This window comes from Populus trichocarpa, chromosome 11 (genome assembly GCF_000002775.5).
Source record: "Populus trichocarpa isolate Nisqually-1 chromosome 11, P.trichocarpa_v4.1, whole genome shotgun sequence".
NCBI classification, from domain to species: domain Eukaryota; kingdom Viridiplantae; phylum Streptophyta; class Magnoliopsida; order Malpighiales; family Salicaceae; genus Populus; species Populus trichocarpa.
Window position 1 is genome coordinate 3,476,766 of NC_037295.2, and position 23,594 is coordinate 3,500,359.

At 32.4% G+C, this 23,594-nt stretch overlaps 2 protein-coding genes across 3 annotated transcripts; both read left to right on the forward strand.

The window, feature by feature from the left end:
• The first annotated feature begins 62 nt into the window (after window positions 1-62).
• On the forward strand, window positions 63-2,670 carry LOC7495260 (endonuclease 1). Its single transcript, XM_002317201.4, has 9 exons — window positions 63-205; window positions 930-1,110; window positions 1,195-1,287; window positions 1,365-1,420; window positions 1,506-1,589; window positions 1,739-1,834; window positions 1,931-1,995; window positions 2,118-2,191; window positions 2,318-2,670. The coding sequence occupies exons 1-9, from the start codon at window positions 71-73 to the stop codon at window positions 2,440-2,442; spliced, it is 909 nt and encodes a 302-aa protein (XP_002317237.3). The 5' UTR covers window positions 63-70; the 3' UTR covers window positions 2,443-2,670.
• Window positions 2,671-11,499: 8,829 nt separating this feature from the next.
• On the forward strand, window positions 11,500-16,212 carry LOC18102975 (internal alternative NAD(P)H-ubiquinone oxidoreductase A1, mitochondrial). Of its 2 annotated transcripts, none has more exons than XM_006377243.3 (9): window positions 11,500-11,889; window positions 13,056-13,730; window positions 13,859-14,072; window positions 14,458-14,618; window positions 14,717-14,782; window positions 14,867-15,030; window positions 15,121-15,235; window positions 15,454-15,630; window positions 15,808-16,212. In XM_006377243.3, exons 2-9 carry the CDS (start codon window positions 13,143-13,145, stop codon window positions 15,961-15,963), a joined length of 1,641 nt encoding a protein of 546 aa, XP_006377305.3. In that variant the 5' UTR covers window positions 11,500-11,889; window positions 13,056-13,142; the 3' UTR covers window positions 15,964-16,212. The 2 variants fall into 2 exon arrangements, with proteins under 2 accessions (XP_006377305.3, XP_024436698.2); XM_024580930.2 differs by having other exon boundaries at window positions 11,500-11,687.
• Window positions 16,213-23,594: the final 7,382 nt, after the last annotated feature.

Sequence of the window (23,594 nt, forward strand, 5' to 3'; positions counted from 1 at the left end):
CGTTTCTCATGTTTTGTGATATTGGAGGAAGAAAACATCAAGCAGTTCAAGCTGAGAAAAAAATAAAGATATGGATAGGATTAGAGGTTTGCTGAGATTGTGTGCTCTTGCATTTATATTTTTTGCGGGTTTAGCTTCCATTTCATTGCCAGGAGCTCTGGGATGGAGCAAGGAGGGTCATATAATAACTTGTCGGATTGCACAGGTAATATATCGTATCCTTTCTTCTAGGAAGTAGGTCCGAAGGTCTTAGGTGTGAAATGTGTTTAAAATTCTATCAAAAATCAAGGAAGATAAATCATCATTAGAGGCGAATATTTATCATCATGAGATAACAACCAATAAATTGAATTTGTTACTATAATTCTTACAAGTTCTCTACCCTTTCCCGTGTGTTAATTCAAACCATTTTCTGGATATCAACAGTCTGTTTATTTGTGATTTTGGTCCTCTTCCACCTTGAACACAGAACAATGGATCCAATGAAGGCCTGTGAGCCGGAATTATAGGGACTTAACCAGTTAGATTGGCTGGCATCTGGGAGCTGTGCATCATACGCCTAAATGCTAGCTTGCTCAAGCAACAAACCCGTGAAATCATGATTGCAGTCCTGAAATTTGCTTCCCCCATTTACTAGTTAATTCTTACAAGTTTTAAATTGTGTTTGTTAGTGACCTAAATATGGCCTTTCTTGCCTGAAATAAAACCGTAAGGTATTTACAAATGTCTTTCAGCTCACACAATACCCGTTTAAGAAAGGTACATCAAAGTATGAAAAATCAAAAAATTGTTACATGATGGATAAGCGAGCTTACTGTGCCTTAAAGAAACGGTCAGGAGATGCGTTTTTATTTTGCAACAAGACTATGAGTCCTCTTGTTTACTCACAGCTGAACTTTCATGACTAAAAGTCACCTTTCAATTAGCAGAATCTTTTAGGGCCTGAGGCAGCACATGCTGTAGAAAACTTGTTGCCCCACAACCTCAATGGCGACTTATCGGCACTCTGCATATGGCCTGACCAAATCCGTCATTGGTATAGATACAGGTGGACTAGCCCACTTCACTTCATTGACACACCAGACAAAGCCTGCACATTTGATTATTCGAGTAAGCTATTTTGTACCTCATAATTATCACTATTATTTTCAGTCGTTAGTATACTGTTGTAACTAATTTGTTACTTTGTGTTAGGGGATTGTGTGAAAGATGCTTGTGTTGATGGTGCCATCCAAAATTTTACCTCTCAGCTTTTGCACTATAGGGACGGCACTGCAGATCGTCGATGTAAGGAATTCCACATTCCAGGATTATGATTTTACTGTTGGAGTCCTGAGATTTACATGGTTTTATTAACTTTGCAGATAATTTGACAGAAGCCTTGTTATTCTTGTCCCACTTCATGGGAGATATTCATCAGGTATATATATATATAGACAGTTCCGGTGCTGCACGTCTTATCTTTCTTTTATCATAATTCAATGAGTTTCTTCTTGTTTTTACAGCCAATGCATGTTGGATTCACTAGTGATGAAGGAGGAAACACCGTTGAACTGCGATGGTTCAGGCACAAATCTAATCTTCACCATGTGAGTACCATCAATGACCATCCTTGTAGCCTCAGCTTATCCTGTGTATTGCAGTGGCAGTTTTCCTGTACAAATAATATTGCAGGGGCAGTGTCCTTTTTCTTTTTCCTTCTTCTTATGAATGACTGAATTTGAATTTGCTTATCTAGGTATGGGACAGGGAGATTATTCTTACAGCTCTAAAAGATTTCTATGACAATGACATGGTTCTCTTGCAAGAAGCCATAGAGGGGAACTTCACTGATGTAAGACCAATTAGCCTATTCACTTCACCTTCATGTATACATTAAACATCTGGTTCTCTTCAACTAACTGTTATATATTGCTGCCATGTTACACAGGGAATATGGTTTGACGATGTAGCATCATGGAAAGATTGTGATGATCTCCTTTCATGTCCAGACAAGTGAGTTCTCTAATTCTAGACATCTACATGTTTCTTTCAAAACACAACATGTAAATAACTGGGATTTCTCATTAGGTTACGTAGTTAGATTTGTTAATCATGCTTGCCTTTTACGTGTGTAGGTATGCCACAGAGAGCATAAACATGGCTTGCAAATGGGGTTACAAAGGCGTCAAGGAAGGTGTAACTCTAGCAGGTACGTACGTACATATCACCTAAAGACAACATTGCACACTAATGTTAATCTGATAAAATCCAAAATATTCAGATTTAAAGAGTGTGGTTGAAGTTTAACACTTGAAAATATGTTGCATGATCATAGATGATTACTTCGATTCGAGGATGCCAATTGTCATGAAACGCATTGCTCAAGGTGGAGTTCGTTTAGCCATGTTCTTGAATCGGATTTTTGGGGATCCCGAAGAAGGGTTTGCATCACCAACATAAAAAAAAAAAAAAAAACCCTACTAACCAGCACAGGACTTGGAAACGACTGTAGTATTTGTTGTTACTGTAACTAATGTCTCTACAAGCGTCATATGTATGATCCTGGTCTTAATTTATAAGGTTGTTAATTAGGCTGCTATGGTTTAACTCTGCTGTATAAAAGCCACAGCCAGATTTACTGTCATTTTGTAATTCGTGATAAAGTAAGTGAAAACTGTTCTCTTCTCAGATTCTTCTCAATTTCCTTTCCCTTTTCCTAGCTGGTACACTGCATAATCTTAAAACTCAAAGTTCATTCATTGCTTTTCCTAAATTCCTTGAAGATTCCAGGACAAAAACAAAGATTTTACTACGTTGTTTTACCAATCAAATGTTCTGTTCATGGTATAACTTGATGGTCATGATCAAGTATTGAGAAGTCATTAATTAGTTACAACTCTGACCCCAAATCTATTATTTTCTTACCCCGATCTGGTCACCCTTGCAAGCAGAGTAGAGTGCTGTTGATGTGATTAGTGACTGGGCCTTTTCGTCAATTAGTTGGATATCACCCATTATAACCCATTATAGCTCATGTGACACGTTTGGTTGCGGGCTATATATTTTTTTCAAAAAAAAAAAAAACAATTATATATATCGGTTTTTCTAATGCGTTTCTGTAAAAAATTAAAAGATTTATATAACATATGATCAAATATATCGATAATTATATGTATTAAAAAATAAATAAAACTAAAATTAAAAAAATCAAGAAATATATGTAAATCAAGATATTTCATCTCACAAGACGGAACATTTACCTCGTTATATTTGCTAAATTTTTTATTCAATCAAATAGACACGCATTAAATTGATTTAGTAAAATAGAAGGAAAAAAAATATCATGCAAGGCTGAACATATTAGAAATACTATCTGAAAATTAAAATAATATATATTTGAAAAAATAAAGTTTACCTATACAGAAGATAAAAAACAAATTATAGATAAATAAGAAAAATCTCTTCAAAAATTAAATATATACAAAATAAAAAAACTATCATTTAAAAAAGGCTCTACAAATAAAATAAAAGAAAGAAGTGATTCTAATTTAAATATAAATAAAAGAATAATTACAAAAACACATTAATCTAAAAAATATAAAAAATAAATAAAGCAAAAAGCCAAGCATTGTTGGGTTTGGTCAGTCTGTTTGGCCCATTTTGTTAAGGCTTGCACACTAGGATCCATTTTTTGTTGCATCTAGTGAGGACGACACAATTTCTTTTTAAAAAAAATTGAAAACATGTTGCTTGCTGAGGTAGACAACACATCATCAGATTTATCTAGATTTGGCCACTATGGTGGCAAAAAATCAGAGCCTAAGGTTTTTTAGCAAAAAAATTGAGTTTCAACCTAATTTTTACCCAAAACATATAGAAAACACCTTAGAAATCATGATAAATCTATTAATGACCTTAAAACAAAAACCCAAAAAACATCGAAAAAACAGAAATCAACCCAAAAACAAAAATCTTCCCGAGCTCAGTTTTATTTTTCATGAACTTTAAAGATAACAAAACATCTAATATGAACTCTCATCATCAAATGAAACTATTTGACACAAATATCAACTGTTTTGGTGGCCTAAATATGTATAAACAATATCTTTCTCTCTCTATCGTAGAAATCTGACGACCTCTCTCTCTCCTTTCTCAAAAGAACTAAAAATAACAAAAATAAAATTTTATACCAAAACTAAATTGAGGGCTAAATTAAACTTTTTGTGTAAACTTTAAAATCATTATCCATTTATGGTGCATTTTCTACTTTGATTCCCTGTCTTTTAGTTTTATCTTTAGTCAAGAAATTTGATTCAACTACCCTTGAATTTGGCCCAAAAAAGATGTCATCACACAAAAAAATAAATTAAAGGACCAAATTGAAAGAAAAATAATTGAACAATATATTCACACTGAAATGTGAGAGACTGCACATTGTCGACTTAATAGTACTCATCCCATACATTTAAGTTTTTTTTAACTTAATAACTAAGCACAATTTAATCTAAACTTGAATATTATTGAGTGTGTGGGTTTTTTTAGATAATTATTTTATTTAATAGGTAATGAATATTGTTAAATTTAACTTAAAATCATTTACAACCCGATTGTTGACGTGGGTGGTGGATATATATAATCAACAATGATCATCATCATCATGCTTATCATCGTACACATTATTTAGTTAAAATAAGTTTAAAATAAATGGATTTTTTTCAATATTTACCACATAAAACACTTTGCTATGTCGCAGGCCTTTCCACTTCCAAATTTATCATGATCAAGCCAACAATAAGCTAACATAACAAAGTGTTAATGTAAAATTTCAAAATAATGTATTACAGAAATAACAGATCAGATTTCTTCAAAAATCTCTTACCTTATTCAAATAAATGATACCTATTAAATAGACATCATAAGCTTATAAAGAAAGCAATTTAAACTAGGAAATAAGAAGTTACTATCCCAAGTCTAATACATTATATAATAAACTGATATGTTTCTAAAAACAAGTAAACAAACAGAAACAACTTCTTAAAGATTAGGTTTTCTGGAGAATGATTTCACAAGAACAACAAAGTTGGTTTGCTTCATAAAGAATAGTTTATCATTCCTTGACCATAGCAGTAATATTATTTTTACCACTCTCCCTTAAATTAGTAAAATTAACATCTAATTCCTAAATATATTTTATAGTAATCACTCCAAGTATACTTCTCAACTTTTTAAACACTACTGACTTGAGTGATTTGGTCCTCACTTTGACAATGAACCATATTTATTACATTTTCTTTGTAAAGATTATGTAAAAAATGATAATGTACATCATTGTGTTTACTTCTGCCATGAAAGATTAGATTCTTTGCAAGCTTTATAATGGACATGTTATCAAAATGCATAATAATATGACCTTTTTTATTCAAATATAATACCTTAAATAACTTTTTTAACCAAATTGCTTGTGAGACATATGAAGTAATGACCACTAGTTCAGCTTCTATGATAGATAAGGTCATTATTGGTTGTTTTTTAAATGATCATGAAATTGTTCACGCCCCCATCATAAATACATAGCCTGAAGTGCTTTTCTTGTCATCTATGTCACCAATAGGGGCGAAATTAAAGGAGAGCAAGCAGGGGTACGAGCCCTTGCAAAACATTTCAATTTGTTATATTACCTAGTGTTTAAACGTGGGAAGATGTAATGTTTTTTTATTTTAAATAGGTGGGCCCTTCCTATAGTAAATATATTTGCTAAAGAATATAGGATCACTTTAAAACTTCTATTTACGTGGCAAGAAGAACATAAAGTTATAAGACTTTGCCGTTACTTTTTAGAACCGTAACATAAAAGTTAAAAAATAGACATAGGATTACAAATAGTAAGTGGAAAAGCTAAAGCAGACAGCAAACCCACCAATTAATTCATCTTTCATCCAACAAAACAAGGTAATTGGTTAATGATAACCCAAATTTAAAATTTATTTGTGTTTTGTTTTGGGATGTTTGTTAAGAATTTGATTATGTTTTATATATATATATATAATTCTGCTATTTTTTCTTTTTGTTTTCTCAGATCTGCTAGTTTTACCAAAAAAAAATTTGAATTCTTGTTATAGTGATGTTTTTTTTTCCTAACTAATTTGATATATTTTATAGGTTTGTTTTGATTATGCTTGAATTTTTTTTATGTTTTGTTTTTAGCAAAGCCACCAAAATTACCAATTTTTTCTCACGATATATGTTTTGATTTTAGGTTGAACCATGAACAAAATAAGAAGAATTGATTCTTTTTTTGAGAAAAAGAGAAAAAATATTGATAACTCACAGCCTAGTGAAACAACTCTAATGTGTAATGTTGAAGTTATGGTTGAGCAGCACCAATGTACTTCAGTTTACGAAGAACCTGCATTGACTAGTGAACCACCTCTTACTAAAATCAACATTGCTCATTTAATTAGAGATCCAGACAATCATCCTCAAATTTAGGAATACCTGGTTAGTCAACAAGATAAAATTCGAAGGGTATATATTAATTTGGGGCCATATCAACCTTTGATGTCTAAATATCCGCTGACTGATGAAAAACATCCTCGTCAGTTTCAATCTCATTGATTCAAAAGTTATCAATGGCTTGAATATTCAGAGAAAAATATTGTATTTTGTTTCCCTTACTATCTATTTTCAAGTAAGTCATCTGGAAAGCTAGGATCAGACACATTTACTGTTAAAGGATTCAATTGTTGGAAGAAAGTTAATGATGGGGAACGGTGTGCTTTTTTGACTCATATGAGAAAATGTCTAAATTCAGCTCACAGATTTGCTACCAGGTGCTTGGAAAATTTAAAAAATCAGTCATGTCATATCGAGAAGGTAGTTAAGAGACAAACTACTCAAGAAATTATAAATAATCGATTGCGTATTAAAGCTTCAATAGATATTGTTCGTTGGCTCATATTTGAAGCATGTGCTTTTAGAGGGCATGATGAACGTCCAGAATAAAAAAACCGAGGTAATTTTCTTGAAATGATAGAACTTTTAGCATCTTACAATGAGCAAGTAGGAGCTCTTGTTTTAGGTAATGCTTCACAAAATGCAAAATACACCTCACATCAAATTCAAAAGAAATTTTACATATCTTTGTTAGAAATGTTCAGTCTTCAATTCGTCATGAGATTGGTGATGCAAGATTTTATTTAATTGTTGATGAAGCTCGAGATGAATCCAGAAGAGAGCAAATGGCCCTTGTTATTAGGTTTGTTGATAGAAGTAGATTTATACGAGAACGATTTTTGGATATAGTTCATGTTAAAGATACAACTGTTTCAACTCTTAAAGAAGAGATTTCCTTTGTTTTATCTCATCACAATCTTGATGTTCAAAATATTAAGGGCCAAGGGTATGATGGTGCTAGTAATATGCGTGGAGAGTGGAATGGTTTGCAAGCTTTATTCATTAATGATTGCCCTTATGCATATTATCTACATTGTTTAGCTCATAAATTATAATTGGCTCTTATTGCTGCAGCTAGAGAAATATATGATGTTCACACTTTCTTTCAGAATTTGATTTTTATTATTAAACATTGTTAGTGCTTCTTGCAAGCGTAATGATGAATTACGAGCTTTTCAAGCAGGTACAATTGAACATCTAGTAGATATTGGTGAGATTGAAACAGGTAAAAGAGTTAATCAAGTAGGTGGTTTGCAACGACCTGGAGATAGTAGATGGAGTTCGCACTTCAAATTAATTTGCAGTTTGATAAAAATGTATATGGCAACTTGCTTGGTTCTTGAAAACATTGTTTTAGATGGATCTACTTATTCTTAACGTGGTGATGCGACCTTTTCATTTAAGTTGCTAATATCATTTGATTTTGCATTCATCTTACATATAATGAAGAATGTTTTGGGAATTACTGATGTGCTTTGTCAAGCCTTGCAACAAAAATCTCAAGACATTTTAAATGCTATACATTTGGTGGTTACCACAAAGACTTTAATTCAAAAGTTAAGAGATGATGGTTGGGAAACTCTTTTAGAAGAAGTGACATCATTTTGTAAGCATCAAGACATTGAAGTTCCTGATATGGATGCTTGTTTTTCTAGTGTGGGACGATCTCATCGTAAAAAAAAACAGTAACAGTTGAGTATCACTACCGAGTTGATATATTTATAGTTATCATTGATCAGCAATTGCAAGAGCTAAATAATAGATTCAATGAGCAGGCGATTGGGCTTCTTAAATTGAGCACAACTTTACATCTTAGAAATAGCTATAAATTATTCAATGTTAAAGATATATACTTACTTGTTGACAAGTTCTATCATGAAGATTCTTCTACCAAAGAAAAAAATTCATTTAAGATTTCAACTTCTTCATGAAAATAAAAATAAATAAATTAAAAAGCACATAAATCACTTCAAATACCCCAGGATGGCATATAAAGTACTAGGTGTCCAATTCCCAAAATGGCACAATGCTACTCAAAGAGGGATTCCCACCATATTTACGTTAGAATCTAGCTAAATTTACCAACCAAGTGTTATGGTTCACAACTCAAATCTAAGGGGAGGAGCATCCAACCTAGAGTTTTTAAATCCGGTCTGGTGATCGACCGTGCTCAAGGCTCAGGTTATTAGATTTTAATTGAGTCACCGGGTCAATTCTATTTTTTTTTATAAATTAAAATGACATTGTTTTAGTTTAAAAAAATAAGTAACGGTTTGCAACTGGATTTTTAACCGGATCTTACCGGGTCAACTCGCTGGGTTACCCGGGTTTTTACTTCCTTTATTTTTTTTTAAACTCGGCCCAGTTCCAGTCCCGGGTCAGCCAAGTCCCGGGTCAATCTGCCAAACCGAACTATGTTTTAAAACTATAATCCAAACATTGAAAATGATAGAAACACACTGTGATGGATATCAATCTTTTATATTAGAATCTAAATTTAAATAATAAAATTCTTTACCAATCAAGGTGTTATGGTTCACAACTCAAATACCAAACAACTTTAGTATTTTGATATGAAGATTATCTACTGCGAAAGAAGATTATCTAAGGATTCCACTCCATATAAAGGTTGGAGCACTAAGATTATCAACTAAAAAGAGGTATACAGATTCGAGAACAAGCAAGTCTCAACTATTTTAATACATGCATAAGCCAATAATGATGCTATAATCAAAATATATATTCATTAGGAATTAAATATTTTTTTTTTTTTAACCTTGAACTCAAATTAAGACGAGTTCTTTTTAAATAGAAGAGTTTGACACGAAACAATTTCTTTTAATTTCTTTTTTAGATTTTTCATTAGAGATTATAATAATAGAATTTAAGAATCTATTCCAGACTTTTTCGATTTAGGATTTTCTTGATAATTCTTGGAGCTTGAGAAACACCTATCCTAGTCCTATACAACTCATTGACCATAGGATTTATAGCATGTTTGAAATTGTAATTATGATTGTTTTTTATTTGAAAATATATTAAAATAATTTTTTTTATTTTAAAAAATTATTTTTAACATCAAGACATTAAAATAATTTAAAAACAAAAAAAATATTAATTTAAAACAAAAAAAATAAAAAAATTTAATTTTTTTAAAATTACTTTTAAAATACAAAACAAAAAACATACTTCCCGAGAGAAAATTGTGAAATTTTATACACTTCTTGAAAATGAATAGACTTGTGTTATCTGGACCTAGTCAGTAATCGAACAATTTCAAAGGTTCAAAAAGAACGAACCAATTAGCACTGGGCAGGTAGACAAACTTCGCCTGTGTCTGTCTGTGTCTGGAGGGCACACCAGGTGGTCGTGTTCAAGTTAGGTTTACTTATGCCATGCATCATTCTCTACTCCGTCAAGTAAATGACATGTGCTTGTTAAGATTTGTGTTCGGTCTTATAGTATCTCTTGTTTTTTAAGATATTTTTATTTAAAATAATATTATTTTTAAATTTATTTTTTATATTAACATACAAAACGATAAAAAAATATATTTAAAAAAAAAACAAAAAAAATCACGCAACAGTGGATTTGACCAGACTTTCTGAGATATTTCCCGGCCAGAGTGCCAGTTGAAAACGTGTGACCTGTGGTCATGCTAATTGACGGTGCTAATTCACAGTTTGAAAAGTCAAAATCAGCATCAGCAAGAATGCCGCCAAGTCCTGGAGCATGGGAGGCTTCTACTATTCTAGGTCGTGTTCAATTTAGGTTTACTTAAGCCAATACATCATTCTCTACTCTCTCAAGCCAATGCCATGTGACTAGCACGTTAATATTATATTAGGGTTTATTTTTTAAAATATTTTTTATTTAAAAATAATATTTTTAAAATTTTAAAATTTATATTTAATATCAGCACATTAAAACGATCTAAAATATAAAAAATTAATTTTTTTAAAAAATTTTTAAAATATAAAAATAAACATGTTACGGTGAATATGAGATATTTCCCTGCCAGAGTGCCCGACAATTTCAAAACGTGTGACCTGTGGTATTGCTAATTGACGGTGCTAATTCGCAGTTTGAAAAATCAAAATCAGCATCAGCAAAGATGCTGCAAGTCCTGATCCTGAATCATGGGAGACTACTACTACTCTGCGACAGCATCAAGACCAATAAGGAAGCAGACCTTGTTGGACACGTGAGCCTAACACTTTTACACGAAAACTCCCTTCCAGATTCTTGGGGGCTGTGGTCCCCATCATATGTTTCCTTTCCATTGACTTTGTTTTCAATTTCCAAAAAAGTGGAAGATTTGATTGGAGGTTTAAACCATCAACCCAACTGTACGCCATTAACTCTACTCTCGCTAACAGCCTTTCTGAACCTTAGTCAAACAAGGGTTTTACGCACCCTTTACGTTGTTTTTTTTTTCCCGGTTCAGTCGTCTTTTTCAAAACAAATTAGATTTTTTAAAAAAAAAATTGATTTTTTTCAGTATTTTTAATTTTTTTTAATATATCAATATCAAAAATAAATTTTTAAAAATATAAAAAATATTATTTTTACATATTTTCTAATAAAAAATAATTTTTATCATAATTTCAAACACATTTCTAATTGTTAAACTTACTCAGCTAGTATACTAAATTAATCTGAGAAACTTGTTATTTAAAATCTAATTTGGTTTGTAATTAAAATTAAATTAAAAAATATATTAAACTAGTAAAACATAATTAACTTGAAAAGAATCTAATTAAAATAATCAAACTGCATCTAAACACACTGACTCAATTAAATCTAATTTTTTTAATTAAATAATATTTTTTTAATAAAAATAATTTAGATTTTTTTTCAAGTTTGGTTTGACAACTATGCCCTTCAGCCACCCACACGAAACACATGCAGACAACTGCAGGGACGTAATTGTCCTTCCGAAACGGGAACCACACCAAAACGCGAAAAAAAGGGGCCAAATAACAAGTCGTTTTGTAGAACGTTCTCTTTTTACTGTTGCAACATTTCTCGAACAATTTCCATGATGTTTTTTTTTTTCTATGTTGCTCGTTACCAGCGCACAAAATAAGAATATACGAAAACAGAAGACATGATGATTCGGCTTTGCTTCCTTCCTCGGACTCCGCTTTTGCTGTTTTAAATAATAGTCATACATTTTTCTTGCAACTCAAGTCGGCTCCTTAGTTTCTTCTAGCCCTCTCTTCTCTCTCTTCCCACACACATTCCTTGACGTGAGTTGATTTCTTCCTCTCTTTCTCTTCCCTCAAACAAGACATAAAACACTTGAAATCTGTTTTTGTTGTTAAGTTGGTTCTTGTTTAGTGTTTCATTATTACTAAAGAGACAGCAACTTTGTCTTAAAAAACGAAAACAGAAATCTTGGGTACAGTTCAAGCCAGAACTCGAGAAAAGTTTGTGTTTTTTTTTAAGAAAGTAATGTTTTTTTCCTCTTTTTTAATGTTTCTATTTTTGTTCTTGGTCCTTGTTTATTTTGAGTATGGTAACTGATCATGGCATACGTCATTGCTTGTGTTAGGAATGCGTTACTATTGGTGGGTTTTAGTTCTTGTGCTTAACTTTGTTTCAAGATCTGTGGAAGTTCAATTCTTTTTTTCTCTTAAAGTTTCAAATTTCTATATGAGTTTTTGTGGTTGTTTTAATTAGTAGCTTAAACATGTTTTGTAAATTAGTTTTTTGATGTTTTGATGTTTGTGATTCGATCTTGTGACTGATCATTAAAAAATCCACCTTCAAATGGCTGCTGCTTAATAAATTAATATGGATTAGTTTTAAATTAACGAATATTCTGATACCGATGCCATCATGTTGTATCTATGTGTTTGTGCTAAATCAACGCCCACTTTGGTTGCTTCAAGCGTTTTTATGCATCGGGAGAAGTTACCATCTTAAGTAGAAATGTAGAGTTCCTTGAATGATTATAATTCAAGTTTGGGCTACTGAGGATTTATCATCTAAATTAGAAGATAATTAGGCCTTTTGGGTTATGTAATTCACCCATGGTGCATTCTTCAGGTGGGAACTATATTTCCTGCCTTTTGGTTTAAGAGCTTGCAAAATGAAGGGGAATTGCTTCCGAACCTTAGAAGTTAAGAAGTGATCTGTTGTGAAGTTGCATAATTGAAATCATTAATTAGCTAGGCTTAGTTAGATGATTGTAGTTTTTTGGGACTAATTTGTAGCATGTGTTAATTTGGCAGCTAGAACTAGCTAGTTAACAAATAAGAATGTGCTTTGTTTTAGTTGTAGGCGAGAAATGACAGCTTATTGTGCTGCTAGTTTGCGTTTAGAATTGCTCTAGACGGTTTCTCTTTGTATATGCCATCAAATGATGAGGAAAGCTAAGTTTGGCTTTTGTTTTCTTGTCAACTAGTCATGGAAAGGATCGTTATCGAAGGAGAACAAATTTCTAGATGCCTTTTAGACCATAACTCCACTTGTTGTATCTGTTGTCTTTAGCCTCCACAATATTTGGAGTATTTGGATTGGCTTTCTCTATATAAACGTACATTGAGCTCTTCCTTCAAGAATACACATATATGTGCTGTTTGCTTAGCTCATTTCTCTCAATTTTATTGCAGGTTCAATAAGAAAAAGTTCCTATATTTGATCTTGAATTGAGTGGTTGAGGGTATCAGCTCTTGTTTCTAGACTGATACTTTATTGACATGGCATTTGCAAGGGTTGCTAGAAGTGGCTTGAGAAGAACAGGAGGTACCTTTGGCAGTTACTCAAGTGAAGGGGATGTGTTATTATGTGAAGGAGTATCTATCCATAGAGGTCCCTTACCTTCCCTTAAAAATGCCAAAGCTGCCAGTGATTTTTCGTACATTTCCAGCTTCAGGAAGATTAATCACGTGAATATGCAGAGCAGGGGAATCAGGGTAACTCCACGGTATCAATCTGCAACTGCAGAGAGGATTGTGGAGGAGTCAGAATCCGAATATGATGAACCAAGGTATCCAGGGCTTGAAGCAACAAAGCCTGGTGAAAAGCCAAGGGTAGTTGTCCTTGGTACTGGATGGGCTGCTTGTCGATTCATGAAAGGACTTGACACCAAAATTTATGACATTGTTTGCGTATCTCCAAGGAATCACATGGTGTTCACACCTTTGCTGGCTTCAACTTGTGTTGGAACACTTGAGTTTCGCTCTGTGGTTGAGCCTGTTAATCGGATACAATCCGCGTTGGCAACAAGTCCCGACTCATACTTTTATATGGCTTCCTGTTTTGGCGTTGACACAGACAAGCATGAAGTGAGTCTTACATTTTCCCTCTAATGCAAATTCAAATAGTATTTTGATTGGATATGCAATTGCCAATCCAATGTAAGTTGCTTTCCATGTGAAAGTACTTAAATTAGATGTTACTTTCATGTGATCAGGTGTACTGTGAGACAATCAGCAATGGTGGACTGCCACATGAACCTTACCAGTTTAAAGTTGCATATGACAAGCTTGTCATTGCTGCTGGATCCGAGCCTCTGACTTTTGGTATCAAAGGGGTAAAGGAACATGCGTTTTTTCTTAGAGAAGTAAATCACGCTCAAGAAATAAGGAAAAAGCTTCTCTTGAATCTTATGCTCTCTGAAAATCCAGGTGAGTTCTGCTTTTAATTATAAAGTTTGTTTTCCATTTCAAACTCTGATGCCTTTGTTCAGAGTTTGTATAGAATTAAGAAGAAGAAGAAGAAGAAGAAATGATCAAAGCTGTTCCTTTTTGTCCAATATTTTAAGTATTTGCTCATTCTTTGATCCAAGAACAACTCCAGGGAACCATTTCTTGAATTTTGGCTCCCGGTTTTAACAAGAGAATCTAGATTTATGCTCATTAGATATGGTTCTATTCCAGCCAACTTCCCAGGCAAAAAGAAGCTCTGCTTTTGTGTCTGAAGTTGGCTTATTTGCTCAGTCAGGCAGCTCCATGCTGTTAATTCATCATTTAAAAAAAAATTGAAAGACTTATTCCAGTTATATTATTGCAGGCATACCTGAAGAAGAAAAGAAACGGCTTTTACATTGTGTAGTTATTGGAGGTGGTCCTACTGGTGTGGAATTTAGTGGTGAATTGAGTGATTTTATCATGAGAGATGTTCGGGACCGGTATACTCATGTTAAGGATTATGTTAAAGTCACCCTCATAGAGGTAATGTACATGCTTCTTTACTTGCTTACAAATAACTCTGCATAGAGATATTAAATTGCTAACATTTTGGTTTTGCCTTTTTTTCCTTTCTTAAACAGGCAAATGAGATCCTGTCATCCTTTGATGTTAGCCTGCGGCAATATGCAACAAATCATTTGACCAAGGTAATTTTGTTTGTACTCGAGTCTCTCTTGTAGTTGAACAATTTCTCTTATGAACTGCTTGTGACATTCTGGAGTTTTTTTCAGTCTGGTGTCGGTTTTATGCGAGGAGTAGTGAAAGAGGTGCACCCCAAAAACATAGTTCTTAATGACGGGACTAATGTTCCTTATGGTCTTTTGGTCTGGTCTACTGGTGTTGGTCCCTCTCAGTTTGTGAAGTCATTAGACCTTCCCAAGTCCCCTGGTGGAAGGTATTAAAACAGCAATTTCATTTGAAAATTTTCTACTTTCTTGCAATTCCTATATTTGGAAGGTCTTGCTGACTAATCTTATTGACACAGGATTGGTATTGATGAATGGTTGCGAGTCCCGTCTGTAGAAGATGTGTTTGCACTTGGAGACTGTGCTGGTTTTCTTGAAAATTCAGGGAGACCAGTGCTTCCAGCTTTAGCTCAGGTCAGACCCTCTAGCTAGTTTACCTCTCTGACACATCCATCTTCCACTGTTTTGTCACAGTAGTCCAGCTAATCTAAAATCGTTGCATACTTTTGGTGATTGTGAAATGGGCAATTAAGGAGACAGTTTCTTTTTTCCCTTTTCTATGTAGTTATTCAGAATTAAGCTGCTCAAGGACAAGCAGCTGTAAGCTCATAAAATTCACAATTCATTTGCAGGTTGCAGAAAGGCAAGGGAAATATCTTTTGGAGCTGTTTAACAAGATTGGAAAGCATGGAGGCAAGGCTTTAAGTGCAAAAGATATCCCTCTTGGTGATCCTTTTGTCTACCAGCATCTTGGAAGCATGGCATCAGTAGGTCGTTACAAGGCGCTAGTTGATCTACGCCAATCCAAGGTACCCTGAGATCTTGCAAAACAATTTTTACTGCCATGCCTCCAGAGCAAATGGGCACTAAGCACAGTCGCCCCTGTAAATTTGGACCACTTGTGGCCCTCTATTGCTTAGCAGTTCTCTTCTAGCTAATTTTACCTCTGTCATCAGCTGATGAAACCTTCGTTTTATCTATGGCAGGATGCAAAAGGTTTATCACATGCTGGATTTGTTAGCTGGTTGATTTGGCGCTCAGCTTACCTTACGCGTGTGGTCAGCTGGAGGAACCGGTTTTACGTGGCAGTGAACTGGGCAACCACCCTGGTTTTTGGCAGAGACAATTCCAGGATAGGATAGGATAGGATAGGATAGGATACGGTGGTTTTACACGACTAGACTCAACACTGGCATTGCTGAGACGTAGTGTTGAGTTTCTTAAATTTGTTTTAGCTGAGGCTCTCTATATGTTTTTCCTTAAAACCTCTCATTTCCTTTGATTTTATTCAATTTAATGTTCATATATTCTGAGTATGTTTAAGGTGAATGGAGTTTTGAGCGAAACTATAATATTTCTGATCAAATTTTTAAAATCAAGCTTTACTAATAGATCCTTATCTATAGGTAATATAGTTAATTCATCTAGTTTTTCTTGTAATATTGTTCTTCTTAAATAAGATTTAATTAATTTTAATTTCCAAAAACTTCTTTCAGCTGTTGTAACTGTTATAGGTATTATCAATAAAATTCTATTAGTAATACAAGTATTTGGAAAAAAAAAATTAATTTAATTATATAATCTAGTATTTCAAGTGCAGAACTAGTTTTTGTTTGTAAAATTTCTTTTAACATTTTTAGTTCTGAGAGCACATCTAGACCATTAATATCAGAATATATGTCATACTTCAAACTATTTTCAAGAACCAAACATGTTTTTTTTTAAAGTATCCTTACTTGGGATTACTTACTTGGGATTACGGTAGCAAATAAGTTTTTTGTTTAAAAATATATCAAAATAAAAAAAAATTATTTTTGACATTAACATATCAAAACGATCTGAGAACTTGAAAAAAAAATTCATTTTAAACAAAAACAAAATTCAAAATTTGACGAAACATGATTTGCACCGCGTTTCCACCCTTAAACTTTTTAACTTCTCATAACAAATAAAAAACCGAACAACTTTGTATATGCAGTGAATTGTTTAAACTTATTTTGAATTGAAGAAATTACTTGATTTACCAATAATTAATTCGAAAAGATTCTTCAGCCGCTAATACTATGTGATCATCAACAATGTCATCAAAATTTCTAGTTCTATGAATCGTATGTTTTTCATGAAATACCAGTTCTATTTCCATTTCACTTTCTTTAACAGAAATCTAAGCATCCCTCGTGTATATTCAAAAACTCTAGAAAATAATTACTTTATTTTTTTTAGATTTGCCGATGTATCTACACATCTTAAAATAAGAGTCGTTTGATCTGGGTGACTTATCACGGGTACAAACAATTAAGTATAATTGAAAAGTATTTTACTTTTTTAATTTTTTTAATATTGCATTTTTTACATTAGATGCTAATATTTCTATCCATTTATTTTGCATGTTGTGTCCTAAATAGTGATTTCAGATTTTTCATATTAAACTCTTCGAGCATGTTCCTGCGTAATCAAATTAAATTCTGCAATCATTTCAATTAGACTTAAAAAATTCTCGATAATACTTTTTTTTTTCAATCTTCTTCTTTTTTTTTTTTTTGTTGATTTGATCTTGTAAATGTTTGTCAATTGTTTTATTTTTAGACAACCTCAATTCTAAATTAACCCAACCAAGCACAATAATAATATATTCTATAATTTTTAAACCCGGTCCAATGGCTATTTTTCAGGTGAAAATGCAATTGAAAAACATCCATTCATATTGCCTTTTGGAAAAATAAGATTATGTTCTCTAATTGGATCTTTTTCTACGAAAAATACCTCTTAATTAATGAATGAATTTAAATACCGGTTAGTTTTTTCTCTTGCTATATACCAGAAAACTTGGAATCTTTTGTAAGCAAGATAGGCTCGAGACATTGCCCAGGTAGCTTAAACGGGCTGGTTGTGTTGATATTGCTGAGTAATATGGATGATGCAGATTCGAGAACAGGATCAATTACCGTGCCTGAAGCAACATGGTTCTTTTAACCTTTTCATTCAACTTCTGCCATAAATAAATCAATCGGTGATCTTAATTATAGCTTCCAACCCATATAGTAAGCATCATTCGGGAACTCAAAATAATGCATGCTGTCAACTTGATCATTATAGATCAGAGTCGGATGTGGGCTTTCCAGGATGCGAATCAAAGTAAGGTTAAGTGGGAATAAATAGCAAACTCAGCCCCCACAAATTTGCCCACTTCAAAACACTGTTGTGAAGTGGTATGAAGGGAAATAGAAGGTGGGAATTGTTGTGTGTGTAATTATAGTTTGGATTTTCAATTTAGCTCTAAACTGTGGCGTCTATCACTTATGTACTAATCCAATTCAATGAATCCAGCCCTCACCAAATGGCAGGAACAGTCAAAATCGTTACCATCTTCAAAGCAACTAGTACAAGTTAAGCACTGAGACGACACAGTAAGTGGGGAAAAATTTCTGAAGCATTAAAAAGAAGAGAAATCCAACAAGCAGAGATGAAAAAGATCCGAGTCTTTTATGTACAAAGCGTCAAATTAGTACAAAATTTAGCTAAAAATAAAAGCTATAAAGTACAATCTTTTCTTCTACCTGACTCGGGACTAAAAAAATCATCCAGAAGACCAGTTTCGGGGCATCCAACCTTTTAGATATGAGAAGCAGCTCGACGACTGGTATTGTGAGAGAAGAAAGAAGCAAAACAGTGAGCAAACCCCACCACTATAGCCACCTTAAGCTGCCCCCTCTTCGGAATCGGACGGCTAACAAAACCCCTGGAAACTTTCCCACCGTTGTAGCTCATAAGCCTTCTGGCACCTGCCATCGTTCTTTCTTTCTTTGAGAAAGATCAAACCTTTCTTGCAATAGAGGCAGCAGTCGAGGTAGAACCAATGTTCGAGAGGTGAGAGTGCTCGAGTTTGCGTGATGAATCGAAGGTCACCTCTCTGGGGTTATATTAAGGTTTTTGTTGATTAATGCCCTTGGTCATTGCATGAAATTACAGGGTATGGACATTGTTTTTGAATCCCTTGATAGTGCCAGTTGTACAATTCTTGATAGTGCCAGTTGTACATTCTTAGTGTTTTTGTTAATACCTGGGGTGCATGGTATTTTAACCAAAAACAAATAATTAAAAAATATATTTTTTTAATATCAATATATTAAAATCATTAAAAAAATACTTTAATTCATATAATCAAACATTGCCTTAATGTTTTTTTTTGGGGGGGGGTTGACTTATAAAGCAGCTGGTTTTGCTTGGGTGTGTTTGCATAGCTTTGCCCATTGTCTTCCTCGTTTGAATCCATGAACTTGACCACCGTCCCAAATAACTCTAGTCAATTAATTTGAAGATAATGATTGAATGAATTTGAATACAATACTTTAATATTGGAATCTAAAATGCAACCATAATTATAGATTCATCTTCAAGAGCTTTAAGTGTTCATATCAATAAAAAGAGATAACACCTTGATTTGTTCAAATTCCATCTAACCTAGTCAAGAGAGATAGTATGAGAGTTTTAGTTGGGATTTTTCTTCAATTTTTTTAATACTAAATACCTCTTCCATGAGAGTTTTGGTTATAATTCTTCTCCAAGCAATCCCAGTAGTAATACCCTTTGTATTCAACTAATGTTTGGTAGGGTAGCTACTGTTTTTTAAATTATATTTTATTTAAAAAATATTAAATTAAATTTTTAAAGTGTTTTTTTATAGTTTTGATGATGTGGTCATATAACAAAATATTATTTTAATTGAAAATTATTTTTTAAAAACATTATATATTACATTTCCAAACGCATTAACAATCATGGGTTAAACCTTGATTTCAGCATCTATCTTTATTAGAAAATAGCGACAACTTGTTAAGTGAATATGACTAATTTTCTTAATGAAATATTCAATCGCCTAAATTGGTAGTTCACTTGATGATAATAATTTATAGTTTGGTTAGGTTTCGAAGTTAGCTTGTAAATCAAGGGAGATGTTTTGAAATCTAACAATCGAATGGTTCATCCCTGAAAATGAACCATAGTTTTAAAATGCGTGAATTGACCTGGATTTGATTAATCCGAGACTAAAATTAAGCTGAATTTAAAAAAAAATAAAAAAAGTTAAAAACTTGGATGATTCGACGGGTTGACTCAGTTGTAACCCGTTGATTATTTTTTTTTTAACCAAAACAATGTCATTTTAATTTATAAAAATATTAAAATTAATTTAATAACTTAATTAAAACCTGATAATCCGGGTAAAACCCGATAACCCAAGTCTCGACAGGATAAAAACTCTAGGTGAACACTAATTATTATTTAATGGCAGGTTTGTCGTCTTCAACATGGAGAGAGAAACAACCGAGAGGACAAGATGATGGTGTTTTCGTAAAATAAGGATAAAGTATGGGTTAAAAGAAGGATGATAAGATCAAAAGTTAAGGTTGAATAATAAAAATCACGTGCCCCATTGTGTTGTTGCTTAAACGATATGAAAAGCCATCGTGCTGTCATGTCCCCCGGGTCCCACGGTGCTTCATGTCGCCTTTTTTCTTTTTTCTTCTCTCTTTCTCCAAAGCTGATTCCACGCCCCGTTCAATAATACATAGATTTATATCTTCTATCAAATTTTCTTTATTTATTTATTTTTTTATTCGTATTTTTATATCAATTTATAATTTTAATTTCGCATATTCTATATTAATTTGATGTATTTAGAAAAAAAAAAACAATATATTATCTTCATGTGACATTAAGATTTGAACTTAAAAAAGCTAAAAAATTAAATAATTTTGTTTAAAAAAATAGCATCCCTTTTGTTTTTTAAAAATTGTTTTTTCTTCTTTGACCCTGTTTATTTTTGTGTTTTAAAAGCATTTTAAAAAAAAATTAATTTTTTTTAATTTTTTTCTTTGCTTCAAATTAATATTTTTTTAGTGTTTATTCAAATCATTTTGATGCGCTGATATCAAAACTAATTTTTAAAAAATAAAAAAAATATCATTTTAATGCATTTCCGAGTGAAAAACACTTTAAAAAATAACCGCAACCACACTCTCAAATAGACTCTTCTTCTTTTGCCTTAAATCATTAAATTTTTTTCTTTTCAATGTCAACTTTCAAATACTGTGACGATTAAGATTTATGAATTTATGGTTGTTAATTTATTTTTTATAAGGTTCTCTCAATTTAAAAAAGTACATTTTTATATGGCTTATCATATTTTTTTTTAAAAGCAGCTTCAATAACTTTACTATAGAGCTTCTATCTTTATTATTATATGATTAATTAAAGATATAATTTAAAAAATAAAGTAATTAAATCAAACAGAATCCATGAATTTATATATAGTTGTTTTAATATTTAAAAAATAACATCCGCATGTGTTCTTTTTATTTACGTTAAATAACTACTTCAAAAAAACTTCTCTGATGTTTAAAAGGCAACCCGCCGCGTCGCACAGGCAACCTTTCATGAACATAAAGGATATTTTCTTTTCTTTTCTCAGCACAGATCAATAATTTAATTCGTGGAAGCTATCACAGTCAATATTTTTCTCATTGAAAGAAATATTTCAAGGTCAGCACCATATTTCTTTTCATAGGGAGAATCGAAGAAATCCAAAAGAAATATATTTAAAAGACGATGCCAGGTCCATGGCCGCCATGCTTACAGAAATTAAATAAGCTATATCAGTGGTTTAATTTAATTAATTAGATTCTAGATTTGTTCTATAAATATTATTAATTCAAGTCTTACAAACCTTAGGGTCACTGGAGATTTCTATGGTCCTTAAATTCAACACTCGTAGGATTAGTCGAGATGCGCATAAACTAACTCAAACACCCACATCAATAAAAAAAACAAAAAGAAAAACAACTAATGCGTACTACACTAAATTAGTATAATTAACACCATTCATCGAATCTGAATCTTGCAAGTGGAGAAGGCCTCTGGATTCAATGAACTTCCTGTAATTCTTGGACAGAATTATTTTAATTGTGTCAGATTTTGTTAGGGCAGGGAATAGATTTGGTTCTAGTCAGATGGGATTTGAAATTGAATAATTTATTGAGATAAATACTTTGTTTGAAATCAGGGGATGCATCTTCTGCTTACTTTATAGCATGCTTGACAGAACCCTAGAAAATCAAGCATTGATAATTTTGTGCACGCAGGAATAACTATTCTTGATCATTCGGTAAGAGCTTACATCATGATTTGCTGTTTTAATAACTTAATGGGTCAAGTAGCCTCCAAGGTTTATGCATCGGCACCTCATAGATTATGTAGATATTTCAAGTATGACATTAACATTTACTTGACATTTTGTCTTCTTCAAATTTTATAATACAGGAGCCTTTAGGCATCGTGTTAAAGTTATTTAACCCCATATGAGTCATGATCCAATCCATTTCTATGATCAATTAATTAGGTTAATTTGAGTTGATTAAGTTAATTTAAATTGATTCTAATCAATTTAAAATAGTTCAAAACAATATCATTTAAAAAATTTTAAAACAAATAAAATGATATAGTTTTGATTTTTTTTTAAATCAAATTGGGTTTTAATCAGGTTAACAGAGGTTCAAATTAATCTACTAATTCGATTAAATTATATCAAATTAACTTTTATACAGTTTAATTTAAAACGAAACCTGAATCCAGGGTTCCTAATTGGCCAAGTAATTATAAGATTTTTTATTAGAAAGCTACAAACATATAATTGAATTTTAGTTTTTTTTAAATGAATATGTTATTTTTCAAGTGAAAGTTAACTCGATTCAATCGAAAAATCAACTTATAACATGTTTAAAACTCAATTTAACTTTTAAATATATTTTAAAAAATAATATTGAAACATCAATGCTTTTTTATTTACATATATTAACATGTGATTAAAGTATTAAAATGGGTTTAATAACTTTGATTTTAACAAAAACTTCCATACTCATCAACTTAAAAAAAAAAGAAAAAAAAAAGAGTGAAGTTCTCAAATATAACCTTTCCATAATAATTAATTACTCAACAGATTTTAAGTTCACAAAATTGTCTTGACTTGTTTATGCAAAGAAAACTCCACCCTCGTTGGTTGAACCATTGATCTGGGCAAAATTAATAAATCTCTCAACCACAAATTTAATTACTTGCTAATAATGGGAATTAACGATTTGCTACAAAATCTTGCCCATCACAAAGCAACATCAGAGACTAAAGAATCAAAGTAGACTCAAGAAGTTCATCTGAGATTAATTAGTAGAACAAAATCTCTGTACAATGGAAGAAACACTAGTAATTAACCTCATAGAATACATGAACAAAAACGATAAAAAAAAAATTTGTTCATTTCTAACGAGTCACTGAACTCGAGCCAAGTTTCCGAGCCTTCCATGGTCTAGTGACTAGTGAGCTAGCCGGAAAGCACCACATGTCTTGCGGGGAGAAAAAATTGCAGCAAAAGTATGGGCCAAACCCAGTACTATCGCCACCTTAACTTGACCTCTCTTGGGGATCATACGGCCATAGAACCTCTGTTGTGAGTAACTTCCACCATTGATCATCACGCTCCTGCCACTAGCTGCCATCTCTATATGCTAGGCCTTCCTTCTTCTCCTGAGAGATTGAAACTGTAAGAGAAGAAGAGAGAAGTTGTTGAGGCTTGGGAGTGTAATTAAAGTGTGCTTGGCTTAATTGGAGATTGGCTTAGTTTTTAGTCTTTGACGGTTTGGTTTATATAGAGATTGGTCTGGTGAAAATGCCCTTTACTATTTGCTACAGCTAAAGACTCCCCATTACTTTGTTCACAATTTTG

Excerpts from the sequence above, each read along its gene's own strand:
- LOC7495260 (XM_002317201.4), top strand. The coding sequence starts at position 71 with ATGGATAGGATTAGAGGTTTGCTGAGATTGTGTGCTCTTGCATTTATA. Across the intron at positions 1,421-1,505 it reads TCATGGGAGATATTCATCAG|CCAATGCATGTTGGATTCAC; the intron begins GTATATATATAT and ends TTGTTTTTACAG. Across the intron at positions 2,192-2,317 it reads GGAAGGTGTAACTCTAGCAG|ATGATTACTTCGATTCGAGG; the intron begins GTACGTACGTAC and ends GCATGATCATAG.
- LOC18102975 (XM_006377243.3), top strand. The coding sequence starts at position 13,143 with ATGGCATTTGCAAGGGTTGCTAGAAGTGGCTTGAGAAGAACAGGAGGT. Across the intron at positions 14,619-14,716 it reads TTAAAGTCACCCTCATAGAG|GCAAATGAGATCCTGTCATC; the intron begins GTAATGTACATG and ends TTTCTTAAACAG. Across the intron at positions 15,631-15,807 it reads TTGATCTACGCCAATCCAAG|GATGCAAAAGGTTTATCACA; the intron begins GTACCCTGAGAT and ends TATCTATGGCAG.